General features: G+C 38.4%; 1 protein-coding gene across 6 annotated transcripts in view; it reads right to left on the bottom strand.

The window, feature by feature from the left end:
- The window catches only part of SPIDR (scaffold protein involved in DNA repair), a 504,687-nt gene that overhangs the window by 259,428 nt on the left and 226,908 nt on the right, over positions 1 to 18,351 (bottom strand). For 5 of the 6 annotated variants that reach the window (XM_058698529.1, XM_058698530.1, XM_058698532.1 and 2 more), the window contains 3 exons: positions 8,179 to 8,392; positions 6,200 to 6,263; positions 5,173 to 5,291 (listed from right to left, as the gene is read on the bottom strand). In XM_058698529.1, the coding sequence (XP_058554512.1) occupies positions 5,173 to 5,291; positions 6,200 to 6,263; positions 8,179 to 8,392 (397 nt within the window). The remainder of the gene's footprint in view (positions 1 to 5,172; positions 5,292 to 6,199; positions 6,264 to 8,178; positions 8,393 to 18,351) is intronic. The other variant, XM_058698531.1, reaches the window with a different exon arrangement.

The raw sequence follows: 18,351 nt of genomic DNA, 5'->3' as shown, positions 1-18,351 counted from the left end.
TGCCGAAGAAGGTACCAAATTACAGTCCCACCAACATTTGGGAATTATCAGTGTTTTATAATTTTCATCAAGGTATCTTACTTTATATATATATATATATATATATCCTTCTTTTGAAATGGTCATTTTGAGAAAGGTCACAATGACTCCAGAGAAATATATCAAATTATATCTATTTCAGATATTTTCACTTTTATAGAGGTAATAAAATTCTTACATAGCATATCTGGTACCATTTGGCTTGGATAACAACACAAGCATTCTAAGTTGTCTTCCTAGAGATCAAAATTCATTTTCCATTGGATGGCATAACATATAAAAACAGTTAGGCCTCATATATTAAAATGGGCAAATGCAGGATTTCATTTCACTCTTATTCTATAATCTACATTCCATTCACAGAGCAAAACTCCTCAAAGAATGAAAACCAAAAACATAACAGAGAAAAAGAAAATATCCAAATCAAGGTTAGAATTAATAATCTCTGCATATAGTACCACACAGGAAATTCCATACAATTTCACACAGAAAATTTCCCCTGAAAGAATGAAAGAAGCAACCACCAAGGCAGCTTCCTCAATACAACCCAAAACTAAAAACATCCCAAAGTCAAATGATAATAACTCATCCACTTATGAGGTCTAAGGAGCCAGTGGGATTTGAAAATTTTTTTTATTATTTTTTTTTATTTTTTTTTATTTTTAATGTTTTTTTTATTTATTTTTGGGACAGAGAGAGACAGAGCATGAACGGGGGAGGGGCAGAGAGAGAGGGAGACACAGAATCGGAAACAGGCTCCAGGCTCCGAGCCATCAGCCCAGAGCCTGACGCGGGGCTCGAACTCACGGACCGCGAGATCGTGACCTGGCTGAAGTCGGACGCTTAACCGACTGCGCCACCCAGGCGCCCCTGATTTGAAAATTTTTTGTAAATATATTATCTGCAGATAATCTTGATTTAATTTTACTTCTCATGAGCCCAAGAAAGTGTCCCAACTTCAATACCTCTAAAACATCTTTCCTAAAGAACATTCACACTTAGACACTAATTTTTTTTATTAAAAAAGTATCATTTAATAAATATGTTTTGAAATACATAGAGGTGCACAAAAATATTAGAAGTTGAGGAGGGAGGAGATTAAAAACAAAGAATACCAACTTGCCTTTCCTATCAGCAATGAACTTAGACTTTATTGAAAGCAAAACCTAAATTATACAACGAAGCAAAAACTAGAGTGAGAAAGGAGAAGATGCTGAATGAGAACAGATTTCTGAGGGAAGACAGATTTAAGGTAACCAATTAGCACCCTGGTGCTCTGATACATGCTGCCATTAATTGCATCAGCATGGGGAAGGGAGGAGTATCCTAGCAGAGCCTTACCCAGAGACTGCTTTTAAGTCCTATTCCAGAAATTCATAAATTTAACATGATGTCAATAAATGCTGACAGGACTCCTGAGCGGTCATTTGAAAAAAATTCATTTCCTACTTAACCTACTACATAAATATAAATTTCAGGAGTCAAAGATTTAAATATAAAAAATTTGAAAGCAATTAATCCATAAAGTATTAGAATAAACACAGAAAAAATTTTAATCTCACAGCAAGAAAGTTTTGACTTCTTTACTATCTATGATATAAAATGCAGAAACTACAAAAGATGGATAAATTCAGCCATGGAAAAGCACACTACCCTGCTTTTCAAAAACAAACAAAAAGGGACACCTCCTGCCTAAAAAAGCTGAAAGACTAATGACAAATGGGGAGAAAACTCATTGTAATGTATACGATTGACAAAGAGCTATTTTTAGCATTTCTGAAGAGTTGATACAAATCGATAAGATGAAGACCAACAATCCAAGAGAAGAAAGGTCTAAAGTCATCAACAAGCATTTCATAGAAAATAATACATAAATGGTTCTTAAGCACAGGGAATGAAGCCCAAGCTTATATTACAGTAAAAGAAAAAAAGAAATGTAAAAAAAATTAAAATGATAAATTCCATTTTCTAGTTTTTAAATTGGCGAAGATCAATACAGTAGATTAATAAAAGGGAAATAGGCACTTTATGCACTGCTAGTGGAAATGTAAAATGGTGCCATCTGACAATGTTTCCTAAAGTTAAAGAGGTATATAACCTCTGATCCAGCAATAATACTTACAGAAATACATCTTATAGCTCTCTCTCACACATGTTGGTAATGATGCAGTACTGTTTGCAGTAACCAAATAGGAGGAGCAACAAATATGTCCATCCAAAGGGGCTGATTGAATAATAATGGTATCTTTAATTCAGAAGTCCATGCAAAACGAATGTAACAATTATTTCTATACTAGCATATTGTTACTGAATACTCTCCAACATGCATTTTTAAAATAGAAAAGCATGGTACAAGGGTATTACGGTTGGATACCATTTTTGAAAAAAAAAAAAAAAGAATAGTGGCAGGAAATACATAAATGAGTTTATATTATATATGCATATGCACACACATACACAAACACCATCTCTGGATGGTGTGTAAGAACTGGTATCAGTGGTTCCTTTGGGTGATGAGAACTGAATGGCTGGGAAACAAATATGGGAAGGACTCACTGTTCACTGCGTATCTTTCAATATCTTTTGAAATCTGTATCATATGTATAAATACCTACTAGAAAAACCAATTAAATGCTTTTTAAATGAAATGAGAGGGGAAAAATCCATACTAAAGACAGAGATTTGGAGGCACGATGATGCTTTATGGACCTATATAATGATTCTAAGAGTTTATCTGCTTATTTAAGGAAAAGATAAATCAACGTGATGCATCACATCAGCAAGAGAAAGGATAAAAACCATATGTTCATTTCAATACATGCAGAAAAAGCATTTGAAAAAGTACAACATCCAGGGCACCTGGGTGGCTCACTCAGTTAAATGTCCGACTTTGACTCAGGTCATGATTTCATGGTTCGTGAGTTCAAGCCCCCCATCAGGCTCTGTGCTGACAGCTCAGAGCCTGGAGCCTGCTTCAGATTTTCTGTCTCCCTCTCTCTCTTCTCCTCTCCCACTTCTGCTCTCTCTCTCTCAAAAATAAAAAAAATTTTAAAAAAATTAAAAAGGAAAAAAAAGAAAAAGTACAACATCCATTCATGATAAAAATCCTCAACAAAGTAGGGTTAGAGGGAATATATTTCAACATAATAAAGGTCATCTGAAAACACAGAGCTAACATCCTACTCAATGGTGAAAAACTGAAAGCGTTTCCCTTAAGATCAGGATCAAGAAAAAGATGTCCTCATACCACTTTTATTCAACATAGTATTGGAAGTCCTAGCCACAGTAATCAGACAATAAAAAGAAGTAAAGGTCATCCAAATCGGTAAGGAAGAACTAAAACATTCATTATTTGCAGATGGCATGATTCTATGTTTGGAAAACCTTAAAGACTCCATCAAAAAACTAGCAGAATTGATAAGTAAATTCAGTAAGCTTGCAGGATACAAAATCAAGATACAGAAATCTATCTTATTTCTATGCATTAATAATAAAGTAGCAGAAAGAGAAATTAAGAAAACAATCCCATTTACAATTGCACCCAGAAGAATAAAATACCTGGGAATAAACTTTAACCCAAGAGGTGAATGACCTATACTCTGAAAACTGATGAAAGAAACTGAAATGACACAAGGAAGTGGAAAATATTCTGTGCTCATGGATTGGAAGAACAAATATTGTTAAACTGTCGATACTACCCACAGCAATCTACAGATTTAAGGCAATCCCTATCAAATTATCAACAGCATTTTTCACAGCACTAGAACAAATAATCCTAAAATGTATACGGAACCACAAAAGACCTTGAATAACCAAAGCAATCTTGAAAAACAAAAAAAAAAAAACAAAAGACAACCTGGAGGTATCACTATCCCAGATTTCAAGATATACTATAAAACTATAGTAAATCAAAACAGTATGGCACTGGCACAAACACAGACACATAAATGAATAAAACAGAATAGAGAGACCAAAAATAAACCCACGATTATGTGGTCAATTAGTCTACAAAAAAAAGGAGGCAAGAATATGCGATGGGAAAAAGAGAGTTTTTTCCTGATATGGTGTTGGGAAAACTGGACAGCAACATGCAGAAGAATGAAACTAGACCACTTTCTTACAACATACACAAAAATAAACTCCAAATGGATTAATGAACTAAATGTGAGACTAGAACTCACAAAAACCCTAGAAAAGAGCACAGGGAATAATTTCTTTGACATCAGCTATAGCAACATTTTCCAAGATATGTCTCCCAAAGCAAGGGAAACAAAAGCAAAAATAAAACTATTAGGAGTGTATCAAAATAAAAATCCTCTGCACAGCAAAGTAACCAGTCAAAAAACTAAAAGGCAATCTACTGAATGGGAGAAGATATTTGCAAATGACATACTGGATAAAGGGTTAGTATCCAAAATATATAAAGAGCTTATTCAACTCAACACCATAAACAAATAATCCAATTAAAAACCAGGCAGAGGACATGAACAGACATTTCTCCAAAGAAGACACACAGATGGCTTACAGACACTTGAACAGATTGCTCATGTAACCATCAGAGAAATGCAAATTGTCTCACCTGTCAGAATGGCTAACATCAACAACACAAGAAACAGATGTCGGTGAGGATGTGGAGAAAAAGCAACCCTCTTTGACTGATGGTGGGAATGCAAACTAGTGCAGCCACAGTGGAAAACAATATGGAGATTCCTCAAAAAATTAAAACAGAATTACCATGGGATCAGGTAATTCCACTACTGGGCATTTACCCAAAGAATATGAGAACACTAATTCAAAAAGATACATGCCACCCCCATGTTTACTGCAGCAGTATTTACAATAGCCAAATTATGGAAGCAGGCTGAGTATCCACTGATAGATGAATGGATAAAGAAGATGTGGTGTATATCTATAATGGAGTATCATTCAGCCATACAAACGATAAAATCTTGCCATGTGCAACAACATGGATGGATCTAGAGGGTATAATGTTAAGCCAAATAAGTCAGCTGGAGAAAGACAAATACCATAGGATTTCTCTCATATGTCGAATTTAAGAAATGAAACAAATGAACAAAGAAAAAAAGAAGACAAACAAAAACAGACGCTTAAATATAGAGAACTGGTGGTTACCTGAGGGGAGGTTGGTGTGGTGATGGGTGAAATAGATGAAGAGGTTTGAGAGTACTCTTATTGTGATGAGCACTGAGTAATGTACAGAATTGTTGACTCACAATATTGCACACCTGAAACTAATATAACATGGTGTGTTAATTATACTGGAATTAAAAAAAACAAAATTAAATTTAAAAATAATAATAGATATATAAATAAAATAAAGAAAAGCTATAAGGGCAAAAGCTAGGATCCAGAGTCTACTAATGTTTCTAAATTTAGTTCCAAACATAACTATGTTGGAATCTTCTGTGTCTCACTGTAATAAACTCAGCATAGTTGCAATATACATATTTTTGTTGAAATACAATAAATAAAAACAAAAACTGGTGTATATTGATAAAGAAGATAAAACTAGAATTCACCGTAAAAATCAAATACTCTCAATATCACTAAGTTTTACTATAAGCTTCCAAAAAGAACTTCCAATAAAACAGTCAAAAGAACACAAGAAATTACAGGAACAAGGCCCTAGACAGGAGGAGCACTGTCTAGGACAGTAAAGGACAAATAAAGTAGGAAAAGGACAATAAAGGGCCTGGAAGGGGATACTTTCCAATTGCAGATATGGAACCCAGGGAAAGACTCTTGAGAAGGTGACAGCTGACTAAATGCCCAGAGAAGATAAACTTCAGACCATGCAGACACAGGGAGGGGTGGGACAGAGCACCCCAGCACAGGCAGTGGCAAGAATCCAGGCCCCAGGGGGAGAGTTGCATGGTATCTGAGGACCAGGGTGGAGTGTAGGGTGGCTAGGATGGAATTGCGGAAGGAGACAGAGATGGGAGATGCCGACTCAAAGCTCGGGATGGGTTTGTGCATGAGATGAGCAGACACTGGGGCATGGAGCGCCAAAAAGCGGTATGACAACTTGCATATTCATAGCTTTGCTCCTTCAATCATCTTGAAAGAGACAGAAGGAGGGCAAAGAAGGAAGCAGGGAGATGACTTAAGACACTGCAACAACCCAGAGGAGAATGAGTACCTGGAAACGTCCTGACAGTAGAGGTGGCAAGAAGTCCTGGACCCGTGTGCATTTGGAAGTGGAGCTGCAGAAGGGAGGTTACGAGAAAAAGAAGAGTTGAGGACACGTGCATGTACTCAAGAAGGTGGTTTCCATGTCCTGAGATGGGGAAGGGTGAGGAAGAAGAGGGAGGGTTAGGAGCTTGATTCTGCCACGCCATCAGTACTCAAGTAGAGCCATGGCTGTGGCAGTAAGGGGCTGTGGGATACTGCTGTGATGAGGGGGTGGAGAGTGGGCTGCAGACAGTTTTAAGAGGCGTCAGTGATCGGCAAGTATTTACAGCAAAAGATGAAATGGAAGGACCAAAGGGATGAGTGAGGTAGACAGGGTAGAGAAGAGGTCCAGGACGAGCCTGGTAGCACTTTAGTATTGAGAAGCCAGAGGAAGGCACGAGGAGGAGCAAGAGTGAGCACTGTACGACAGGGAGACATGATGGCCACACAAGTAACCACGAGAGGAGCAGCGCGGAGGTGGCTGCAGATGCCGGAGGTGTGGTGTGGGGAGTGCTGGGTGGAGAATGGGGGGCAATTTGGCCACAGTGGGAAGAGGAAGTACCGTCAAGATCAATTAAAATTTTTTTTAACATGGTAGAAAAATAATGGCATGGTTTTAGGATGATGAGAAATTTCAGAAAGAAGAGAATTAAGGGTATTATATTCTTGAGGAAGCCGCAGAGAATGACAGTTGGCCATTACGTTATGCACAATATCCTCAAACTGAAGGCACCTAACTATCTGTCAATAGAAGAATAGATGGATTTAATTGCATAAATTAATACAATGGAATACTGTCTAGCAATAAAAATGGACAAACCGTTAAATGCCAAGGAAACTGATGAATCTCACAAGCATAATATTAAGTGAAAGTAGTCAGGCAAAAGAGAATGCATATTTTGTGATTACTGTATGGTTCTATTTATATGAAGTTCTCAAACATCTAAAGGCGTCTACTGCATCATAAATCAGGATGATAGTCAACTGGTGTAGGAGGAAAAGGGGGGAAATGAGAGGGGATTGGGGTGGTCCCAGGTGTGCACTGTATTCTATTTCTTGGACTGGACAGCAATTACATAGTCACTTTGTGATTATTTGAAGAAATGTATACTTATAATGTGTATATGACACTGTAGGTGTCTTATACTGTTCAATAAAAGATACATTAAAAAAACACAACAAAGCAAAATGAAATAAAATAAAATGTAGGTTACCCTATGATATCCACAGACTGTGGAAGAATTTGAGTAAACACTGAGAACTCACTATGGACACAGTGAAAATAGATCCCTCCTCTGGGAAGGAAGTTTAAAGACCTGTAAGTCAACTTCAAAGCTAAGAATTTGACAGATGAATGAAACTCTTAAAAATGTGCCAACAAAATTAATAGTTCTTAAAACAAGGCTGCTCAAACATTCTCTCAAAAATAATATGATTTTCTTTTTCTTGTAGTAAAAAATAACACCCTATGGAAAAGAAAGCAAACATGTATCCTTAAAAATATTTCTGACCTATTAATGACCATTTATGCTCCTAAAGATTCAAACCCTATTATGTCTTAATTTATGCTTTTTATCCCTTTCAAAGTGATTAGCAAAGAAATATTAAATTAATGTGTATTATCATACGGTCACATTAATGACTCTTACTAAAATTGAATTTCTAAGAAAAAAAAGCCATATTTCTTAATATACCACTTAGAGAGGAATATTGATATGATTGTTTCTCCCTTGCCTCTCTGCCCTTAAATTATAAAAAATTTCCTGACAAAAGTACAAACAAGCATTCAAAGACAGTTCAGTGCTTCTGTTACATAAAATTGATGTCAAATCCTGGCTTCTTTCTCCTGGCATTTCTCCATAATAAGGTGACAAAAATGTTCATGATAAAAATACATTTTGAGACAAACTCAGTTAGTGACTGCTACAATCAGTTCTTTCTACTCACCAGGGAGGGTAAATATGGATGATGTCTTGGGGATGTCCCCTGAGATGGCAAGCAGTCTCCTTGGTGAACAGCACCTTCAGTCCAGTGCTGGGGGCCTGACCTAGAGAAGAGCTGTCGGCTTGCATCCCTGCTAACTGCTCACACATAGCAACTTGGATGGTGCATTCCTCATGCAGCTCTAGAATTTTCACAACTAATATGCCAGATTTTCTACCTAGAAGGTGAAGAAGAAAAAAACAAGCAAAATGAAGTCTAATAAACATAAGGTCCAACTGTGAATAAAATGTCATGAAAAAAAAGAATCACATTAAGATAGCTTTAGGGGCACCCGGGTGGCTCAGTCAGTGAAGCGTCCGGCTTTGGCTCAGGTCATGATCTCACAGTTCGTGAGTTTGAGCCCTGCGTCGGGTTCTGTACTGACAGAGTTTGTCAGGTTCTGTGCTGACAAGTTGGAGCCTGAGGCCTGTTTCAGATTTTTGTGTCTCTGTCTCCCTCTGCCCTTCCCCCACTCTCTCTCTCTCTAAAATAAATAAACTTTAAAAAATTAAAAAAAAAGTAAGATAGCTTTCTCCACCTATAGAAAATGGTGTGTATACTTTGCAAAATAGAGAACAGATAGTAACCTACTCACTGTAACATCTTTTAATTAAAATTTTATTTTAAGCAACATAAAAGATAGTCTTCCATCATAAAGAAACATTTTTGTACACACAGAAAACTTAGAGCCATCATTTCACACAGCATGGTTTTACGCCAAATCTTGAGACAACAAGGGAAGTATGGCACTTATTGATTCTTCTTTCTTATATGCTCCCTCCACCTCATTACCTGCTTTGTGACTCTACAGGAGACGGGCTGGTTGCAACTGTTCTAATGATCATAAAGGTTAAAGGGGAGGATTTCTGAGGAATGTTGAACGCTAGAGCTTGAGATTTAAATGGGTGGAGGGGCGCCTGGGTGGCTCAGTCCATTAAGTGTCTGACTTCTGCTCAGGTCATGATCCGTGGTTTGTGGGTTCGTGTCCCGCATCCGGTTCTGTGCTGACAGCTCAGAGCCTGGAGCCTGCTTTGGCTTCTGTGTCTCCCTCTCTAGGTATACCTCCCCCACTCATGCTCTCTCTCTCTTTCTCTCTCTCAAAAATAAATAAACATTAAAAAAAATTTTAATGGGTAGAATTTGATCTGAATTTAACTACTGATTAATTAAGGTGGCCAAGGGGCGCCTGGGTGGCTCAGTCGGTTAGGCAGCCGACTTCAGCTCAGGTCATGATCTCGCAGTCTGTGAGTTCGAGCCCCGTGTTGGGCTCTGTGCTGACAGCTCAGAGCCTGGAGGCTGCTTCAGATTCTGTGTCTCCCTCTCTCTGACCCTCCCCTGTTCATGCTCTGTCTCTCCCTGTCTCAAAAATAAATAAAACATTAAAAAAAATTTTTTTTAATTAAGTTGGCCAAGTTAGATAACATTTCAACCCCTCTGTTTTCCCACGTGTACCTCAAAGACCATTTTTAAGAATTCAGCAAGAGAACTGAGGTTGACAGTGTATGTAACCTAAAACCCAGATGTGTCCCAGAAACTGCCACAAGCACCAGGAGACCTAAACAAGGATGCATACCTCAGGACTATTTATAAGAGCAGAAAAGTATACCGAACACAAATCAACAGGAGGAAGGGTAAACCATGTTGTGTTCATACAACAGAACACCATACAGAACTTAACACTAGTGGGCCAGATGTCTATGTATCAGCATGTAGAGATCTCATAAACGAGAGGGGATAAACAAGATATTCAGAGCATGATACGCATAATGTTATTATTTTTTGAAACATAGAAAACAATAAACTATTGTTGTAGATATATATGTAATATGAGTATATAAATATGGCCAGCAGGATACATAGAAACACATACCTAAGGAGAAAGAAGAACATTTCACACTTCATATCGTTTCTATTATTAAAAAATATGGGGGCGCCTGGGTGGCTCAGTTGGTTAAACGTCCGACTTTGGCTCAGGTAATGATCTCACAGTCCGTGAGTTCCAGCCCCGCATTAGGGTCTGTGCCGACAGCTCAGAGCCCGGAGCCGGCTTCGGATTCTGTGTCTCCCTCTCTCTCTGCCTCTGCCCCACTTGCACTTTGCCTCTCTCTCTCAAAAATGAAATAAAAACATAAAAAAAATTTTTTTTAATGTGAATCAAAAAAAGACCAAAGATTAAAACACGTTATTAATTCTAGGTGGCAAGTACACTTATGTTTTTCTATTTTCTGTTTTTTAATTAAAAAAAATTAAATGAAATAACAAAAGCTAAGTATCTAACATAGTACCCTGCTACTTATATAATAGATACTGATATTAGTTTCTTTACCACTTTAGCCAACTGGTTAACAGTGAATAATGAAAATTAATATTTAAATAACATCAAAGTTTTAGTTATATAATTTCATTTCATTTCCATTTCTTTTTCCTCTTCATTTTTCTTCATTTTCCACTCATCCCTAATTTTCCATTCCTTCCTTTCTCTAAGTGTCAATAACATGTGTTCGCATATTAAGCAAGGCCACATCACTGCTCCAGAGCACTGCCTTCGACTACTGTTTCCTCAGGTATGTACCTATCTTGCTACTATTTCTTAAGGTAAGGAAGGAAACAGAATGGGGGAAGGATGTGAACAAGCACAATGTCAGGCTGGTACTAGTCACTATGGGGGAGGGAAGTGGAGTAATGAAAACAAGTATTACAGAAAGGCACTAAGTAGGAAGTAATAAGCATTGCGCCTCCTCTACCATGATAGTTGTTTCTTTAGTAAAACGTAGCTCATCCTCAGTTGGTGAGCAGGAAAACAATTCAGGACAACGTAAGACATCGCTCTGGTGCACACACCATCTTTCCCATGCAGGGCAGCCAGATCAGTGGTTGGAGAATTAGGGTCTTCAGCAGCAAAGGGAAATGCCCTAAGTTTAGGGGCTGCATTAACCACAGGAGCATTTGTGGATATATTTTAAGAATTTTTAAAACTCGGACCTGTGCTCAGAGCTCATCCCCCAAAACTGTGCAGCACGCGTGGCACCTACCCCATCAACCACTGACAACAGTTGCTGTTTGGAGCTCCAGGGCCCATGAGATCAGGTGGCCTGGCTCTGTGTGGCTGAGTGTCTGCCATAGCACCCTCCAGCCACGCTCAGTGGCTCGCCTGAGCAACCTGAGTTTTCTCCTCAGGCACTAATTATTGTCTTGTGTGGCTCTAAAAGTGAGATAGGTTTTCAGTAGTCTGCCAAACTCTATAGTCCCTATAAACCTCCAACAGATTTTATAAAGGCAAGACATTACAGAAACACACAGTTATTACCCCAGGGATACTTACATATCTGAGATGAATCATATTGCTACTAACCACACTCTCTTTGAAGATTTTTATGATAAATCCTGTCAATATTCCTAAAACTATGATTTCTGCTGAAGATTTGGAGCACTAAATGACTTGTAAAATAAACATGTTTCACGGTATTGGCTATCAACACAGCCCGTGCGCTGCAGCAGAGAATAAACATATATATATATATATATATATATATATATATATATATATATATACACACACACACACTTTTATTTTAGAGAGAGAAAGAGTGCATGAGTGGAGGAGAGGGGCAGAGGGAGAGAGAGAATTAAGCAGCTTCCATGCTCAGTGTGGAGCCTGATGCAAGGTTCAATCCTACAACCCTGGTATCATGACCTGAGCCACAATCAAGAGTAGGATGCTCAACCAACTGAGCCACCCCAAGAATAAACACACTCAATGGTACTACCACCACAGCCCTGGTGTACTGTGGATGGAATAAAAACGTGTTGCACGGTATCACTATTACCACAGCCACGGTACGCTGCAGTATAGACAAAATAGAAAAAACATGCCTTATGGGACCACGAACAGAACCCTGGTGCACTGCAATGTAGAACAAACATGCCAGATGCTATTGATGATCACTCTTGTGCACTGCAGCATAACAGCACTGACTGTCACCCAAATCCTGGTGCACTCCAACAGGCTTGGTGACTTACATACAGGCTTGGAGAAGATGGTGATCAGTGCCATCCTGGATGTACTACGGGGCTCCAATGTTCTCCAAGAAGCACTCTCAAGTCTCTCATACAGAACACTGTCCAATACAGTTTTAGGGACACACCAGCAGCCTACCATCCCTCAAGAAAATAAGGCAGTGTAATTTCCTCTTTGTGTGAGAGATAAAAAAGCAAAAAGCAACCTAGGACAAATGGTGAATTTGAAACAAGCTTTAAATCTGGGCATAAGAGATACTGGTTTTACAAACAAAGATTATTTTATAATTAAATGGATGATACATAAAAGGCATTTCTGTGCTGGCAAAGCAAAATTTTCCAAAAATTTGTGAGTCTCGGCCAAAATATAACCTTGTCCAGGAAGGGTTTACTGAATCCCAGCCAGAAGCAACTACTCCTTCCCTTTTGAAATCCTCAAATACCTTATTTATACCTACCTTATTTTCAACAGTGTCCTCATTTTTTTTCATGTTTATTTATTTTTAAGAGAAAGAGAGAGAGAGAGAGAGCGCACAGTGGAGGAGGGGCAGAGAAAGGGAGGCAGAGAATCCTAAGCAGGCTCTGCGCTGCCAGCACAGAGCCCAATGCAGGGCTTGAACCCATGAACCAAGAGATCACAACCTGAGCCGAAGACAGACACCCAACACTATCTTTATTTTTAAATAGAGACAGTATTATCCATCCTCAAGAACACTGCAAATATTGAGAGAGGGAACACAGAAAGACCACAGTGCAGGGCCTAGTCCATCACACATGAAACAACAGCAGCCACTGTCACCATGGTCACTGTCATTGTTACTAACTTTTTCCAAGGCATTTTCAAATCTATTATCATACTTGACCTACAACAACCCTATGAAATAGGTAAGGAAGATATTAATCTCCATTTTTGGCAGATAAGAAAACTGAAAAAGTTACTTGCTCACATGACTTTCTTAAGGTCAGAGAGAATTACTGGTAGGTCGAATCCTAGAAATCGAGTGTTATCGCAAGACATGGACCAAAATTTCTCTCAGGTAAATGCTGGTTAAAGATAGGAAATTGTGAGTGATGCTTTTTTTCCTAATTTATTATGTTAAAACATGAGACTTATTTAAAATATAAAGAAAGCATAACCAGCTGAGAAATGGTTGCTCTTGCTTTGGCAGGACATGGTCAGAGTGTCAATACTGATTGCTGCACTGTAACTTGTCATAGTTCTAAATACTGAAGAGTACCACAGAGGTCAACTGGAGAGCACAAATATTAACATAAAACAAAAAAGACTAAATGATTAGGAAACGGGAATAGCAGGTTCATACGGAAGGTATACTACAGGGTCTTGTAAGTTCTATCTGTGTAGGAACAACAGATAAAACAGTTCTTAGTTAAAAATGGAAAATATTTAAGGCTAACATTTGCCAAATGAATATGCGAAAGAATGAGTTATTTTATCAGCTAACTGCTCTTAAAAGTATTTGGTTTTAAATGACCAAGAGGCCACAAAAGAATCAAGTAAATGATATAAGAACAAAATGTATCTGAGACTACTGGACTTACTTGAAATGTACAGGTTGCCAGGGTCCATTTATATACAAGTCAACTCAAATCCTCTTAAGTAGGTTATGTTGATAAGTTAATAAATACTATGATAACTTTCACAAACATTTACACAAGAAATACTATATAAGAAATTAATGAACACTATATAAGTAAGTACCAGGTGAAACAAATTAGTATGTGGGGAGATACTGAAATGATCCTCCTATAGAAGACAGAAGCATCTGTAAGTTTTTCTAAGAGAAATACTTTACATAATATAATGTTGCACTAACTTTAAGTTACTCCATTTAATTATCCAAACATTGGCTACACAGTAATTTGGAATTTCCCCCTGTATTATTACCCTGTCTCTCTTTATCTTCATAGATATCCCAATCTATACAGCATCCTGTCCTCACCCATCATGTACATGCACACACAGACACATACAGACACACACACACACACACACACACACACACACACACACACACACAGAGGTTGGGGGAATAGCACAGCAAGGCTCAGGAATGGACATCAGGAGATTTTAATGTCCACCTGCTTCCAATACAGGTAGGACCTCTGTCCTGAACAGATACTCTGATACAGTTACCACTGGCTATGATTATTACAATTCTCCTTGTTACTCACTCTGGATTACCATGGTATAATCAGTTTACATTTTACTCTTATTAAAGGTATTTTATAGCTTTTCCCCCCCACCCCCCAAAATGATACATACCTCCAGTACCAAAATGGTCTTATGTGGGTGCGTCTGTTAGTTACCTGTGAAATTTTAAATAATACCTTTAACTAATTCTATGTTCTATTCTATCAACTTCTGATATTTATCCAGGAAATCCCAGCCTTATAAAATGAAGGGCTAGAGTCCTAGGAATACATTTGAATGAGAATATCCCTAGCCTCAAGTTCAAATGATCGTCTATAGTACTTCTTATGCTCAGGCCCTCCAAATGCCAAAAGAAACAGGATGGTTTTCTGGTGGCTTTAATATCCTCATTAGAAGTCTCAGCTTTCCCCAAAGGTTCATTCCACCATTTCAGAGAAGAGTCCACTCCTATTTTGGCTAGGACTAAAAGTAGTCTGCTTGACCCTGAATGGCAGCAGATAGGAGATTAAAGAACAATGGTCAGAAAGAAGACAGGTCAAGGCCACTGTGTGAACTTGGCGTATTTCCGGTGAGTGTGATCAGAAGAACCCAATGAGGAAGGCACATAATTTGCTTTGCTGAGAACAGACTGAGGGCAGAAGGGAAGAAGTAGGGAAACCAGTTAGAAGGCTACTGTGGCAGGGTGCCTGGGTGGCTCAGTCGGTTAAGCATCCAACTTCGGCTCAGGTCATGATCTCACAGTTTGTGAGTTCGAACTCCGTGTCAGGCTGTGTGCTGACAGCTCAGAGCCTGGAGCCTGCTTTGGATTCTGTGTCTCCCTCTCTCTCTGCCCCTCCCCCACTCTCACTTTGTCTCACTCTGTCTCTCAAAAATAAATACACGTAAAAAAAAAATAATAAAAAAAATAAAAAAAAGAAGGCTGCTGTGGCAATCCAGGAGAGGTAATAGTAGCTTGTACCTGGCAAGTGGGGACAGAGGTGATAAGAAATGGTTGAAAACTAGACATATTTTGAAGGTAGAGCCACCAAATTTTATTGATGAACTGCAAGTGGGAAATGAGAGAAAGCAGTCAAGAAGGACTCCATTGTTTTGGCTTAAGAAAGGGTACGAAGTACACAGTTAATGTCTACTGAGACAGGCAAGGTTTCTAGATGACCAGGTATCTTTCTGTGTGTGTGTGTGTGTGTGTGTGTGTGTGTGTAGGGGGGTGGCCTTAACAGGGGGATACTACTGGTAATGAAGATACCAGTTTTGGATATATTGAGATGCCTCTTAGCTAATACAATAGCCTGACCTTAACTGACCTCTCCAGTCCAGTACCTGGCCATTCTAACTATTGTACATAAGGCCCACTAGGGTGCTCTTTTTAAGTGTAAATTTATCAATTGCCACCATGCTTGAAGCTTTCAATGGCTATCCACTAGAAAAAATCCAAACTACTTTCCATTACATAGAAACACCTTTGTTACCCGTTATTTCTTACTGCTCTAGCCTCAAATTCTCCAGCTTTACTCTAATATCTTTAAATTATTTCTATAATAAGGTAAAAACTAGACCATACTTTTAAGAAAGAGTTGAACTTTCTGAACACAGTTTTCTTTTTCTATCCAGCTGAGTTTATTACTCTCCTTTATGCCATTCTGCTCCTCTTACCAACACTTTCACACATAAAATGGATACTTTTGTCCATTAAACCATAAACTCAGTGCTGTATCAGGATCAGTACCAACAGATATATATGAGCTAAGTGAACCTTAATTCAAACTGATGTCAAGAACTCTGGGGACTGTTTCACTAGCCTTAATTTCACTGCTGACCAAGATGATTTTAACTAATCCACCTTACCTCAATTGGATATGATCTGCACCTAGAGAATGCAAATTAACTGTGATTCAAGTAATGCTCTAAGAAGAAAAATAAACAAACGATACATTCCAAAATCAAATCCAAATGATCTACTTTATCTATTCACTGTATTTTACAAATGCTTTTTTTATGCACTGAAATATGAATTGTATTTGTTTGTATATAATCACACTATCTTTTCTTTTGAGAGATTATAACTATGCCTAATTTTATCAAGGATTCCCAAACACCTAGCAATATTATGCTCCTGTGAGTATTCAATGAGTGAGACTCTTATTAATTGCAATATTGCATCATTATTAATGTTTGTTAAGTCAAAACTTTAGTTTCTGAGTAAATATTTTGATAAGCTGCCATCAGATTCATTTCATATATAATTTCACAATAAAATTCAGAAAGCCCCAAGCAGGAAGTCTAGGTTACAATACCTAAAAACTAAATTCTGAAGAAATTCACATTCTGTAAACAGTACAATTACTTTTTGTTTAAAATTTATGTTCTCCCATAAAATTTTAAGTCATCTGGCAATGATGAACAGACACATTTCTTAACCACAAGTGCTTACTGAACCATAAACAATTGTGCTTTCACTTCTTGATTCTACATTTTTTTTTGCCTTTTCACCCAGTTGAAAATATTCTTTGCCAAAAACCACAATAATCCTAAGCATGAAACAGAAATCTGAAACCCAACTCTAAAAAAAAAAAAAAAAAATACAAAAAAAAGACTAGACAATACTGACCGGGCGATTGGAATATTCACCACAGTCTATAGCAATGAGAACAATCAGAATTTAGCAGGGCACACCGGCCACCTGGGATCACAGTGTCACAGTGCTACCACCAGGAATGTCACTGTGACTTGTTCTGCAGAGGTAGTCTGAACTGTTTAGGAGAGGGTGAAGAGCCAATAGAAGGTCCAGTTTTTAAAGAATCTAAGTAAGAAAAAAGTATACAAAGGTTCCAGGAAGACAAGAGATTCCTAAGCAAAGTTTATACAAAACTGGACAAGAGGGGGTACTCCGAACTGAATGTGTGTCCCCTACAAATTCATATGTTGAAGTCCTAACTCTCAGTTTTGCTGTATTTAGAGATAGGACCTCCAAGAAAGTAATTAAGTTTGAAGGAGTCCACAGGGTGGGGCTCAGATCTGATAGGATTAGTGTCCCTGTAAGAAGAGACACTAGAGGGGCGCCTGGGTGGCGCAGTCGGTTAGGCGTCCGACTTCGGCCAGGTCACGATCTCGCGGTCCGTGAGTTCGAGCCCCGCGTCGGGCTCTGGGCTGACGGCTCGGAGCCTGGAGCCTGTTTCCGATTCTGTGTCTCCCTCTCTCTGCCCCTCCCCCGTTCATGCTCTGTCTCTCTCTGTCCCAAAAATAAATAAAAAACGTTGAAAAAAAAATTTAAAAAAAAGAAGAGACACTAGAAATCCCCATCTCACTGGGAGCAGAGAGAAAAGGCCACAACAGCACACAGCCAGATAGCTGCTGCTTAAAAACAAGGAAAAGCAGAGCTGTCACAAGAAACGGACTATGGCGGTATCCTGATCTTGGACTTCCAGCTTCTGTTGTTGTTTAAACCAGACAGTTTATGGTATTTTGTTATGACAGTTCAAGCTGGGTACTGCTCTAACAAATATCTAAAAATGTGGAAGTAGCTTTAGAGCTGGGTAATGGGTAGAGGTTGGAGTTCTGAGGTACATGCTAGAAATATGGATGTTAAGGGTAATTCTAGTGAGGTGTCAAACAGAAATGAAGAGATGACTGGAAACTGGAGGAAAGGTAATTGCTATGAACTGAATGTTTGTATCCCATCAAAATTCATATATTCAGGTCCTAATCCCTAATGGGATGGCATTTGAAGGTGGGGCTTTTGGAAATAATTAACTCATGAGGATGGAGTTTTTATGAATGGGATTAGTCCCTTACAAAGAGAGACACAAGAGAGATGATCTCTCTCTCTCTTCGCCATGTGAGGATACATCAAGAAGGTGGCCATCTACAAACCAAGAAGTTGGTTTTCACCAGGAACCAAATCAACTGGCACCTTGAACTTGGACTTCCCAGCCTCTAGAACTATGAGA

Source organism: Neofelis nebulosa, chromosome 14 (genome assembly GCF_028018385.1).
Source record: "Neofelis nebulosa isolate mNeoNeb1 chromosome 14, mNeoNeb1.pri, whole genome shotgun sequence".
Taxonomy (NCBI): Eukaryota; Metazoa; Chordata; class Mammalia; order Carnivora; family Felidae; genus Neofelis; species Neofelis nebulosa.
Note: the sequence above shows the minus strand (reverse complement) of the source record. Positions and strands in the feature narration are given on the sequence as shown.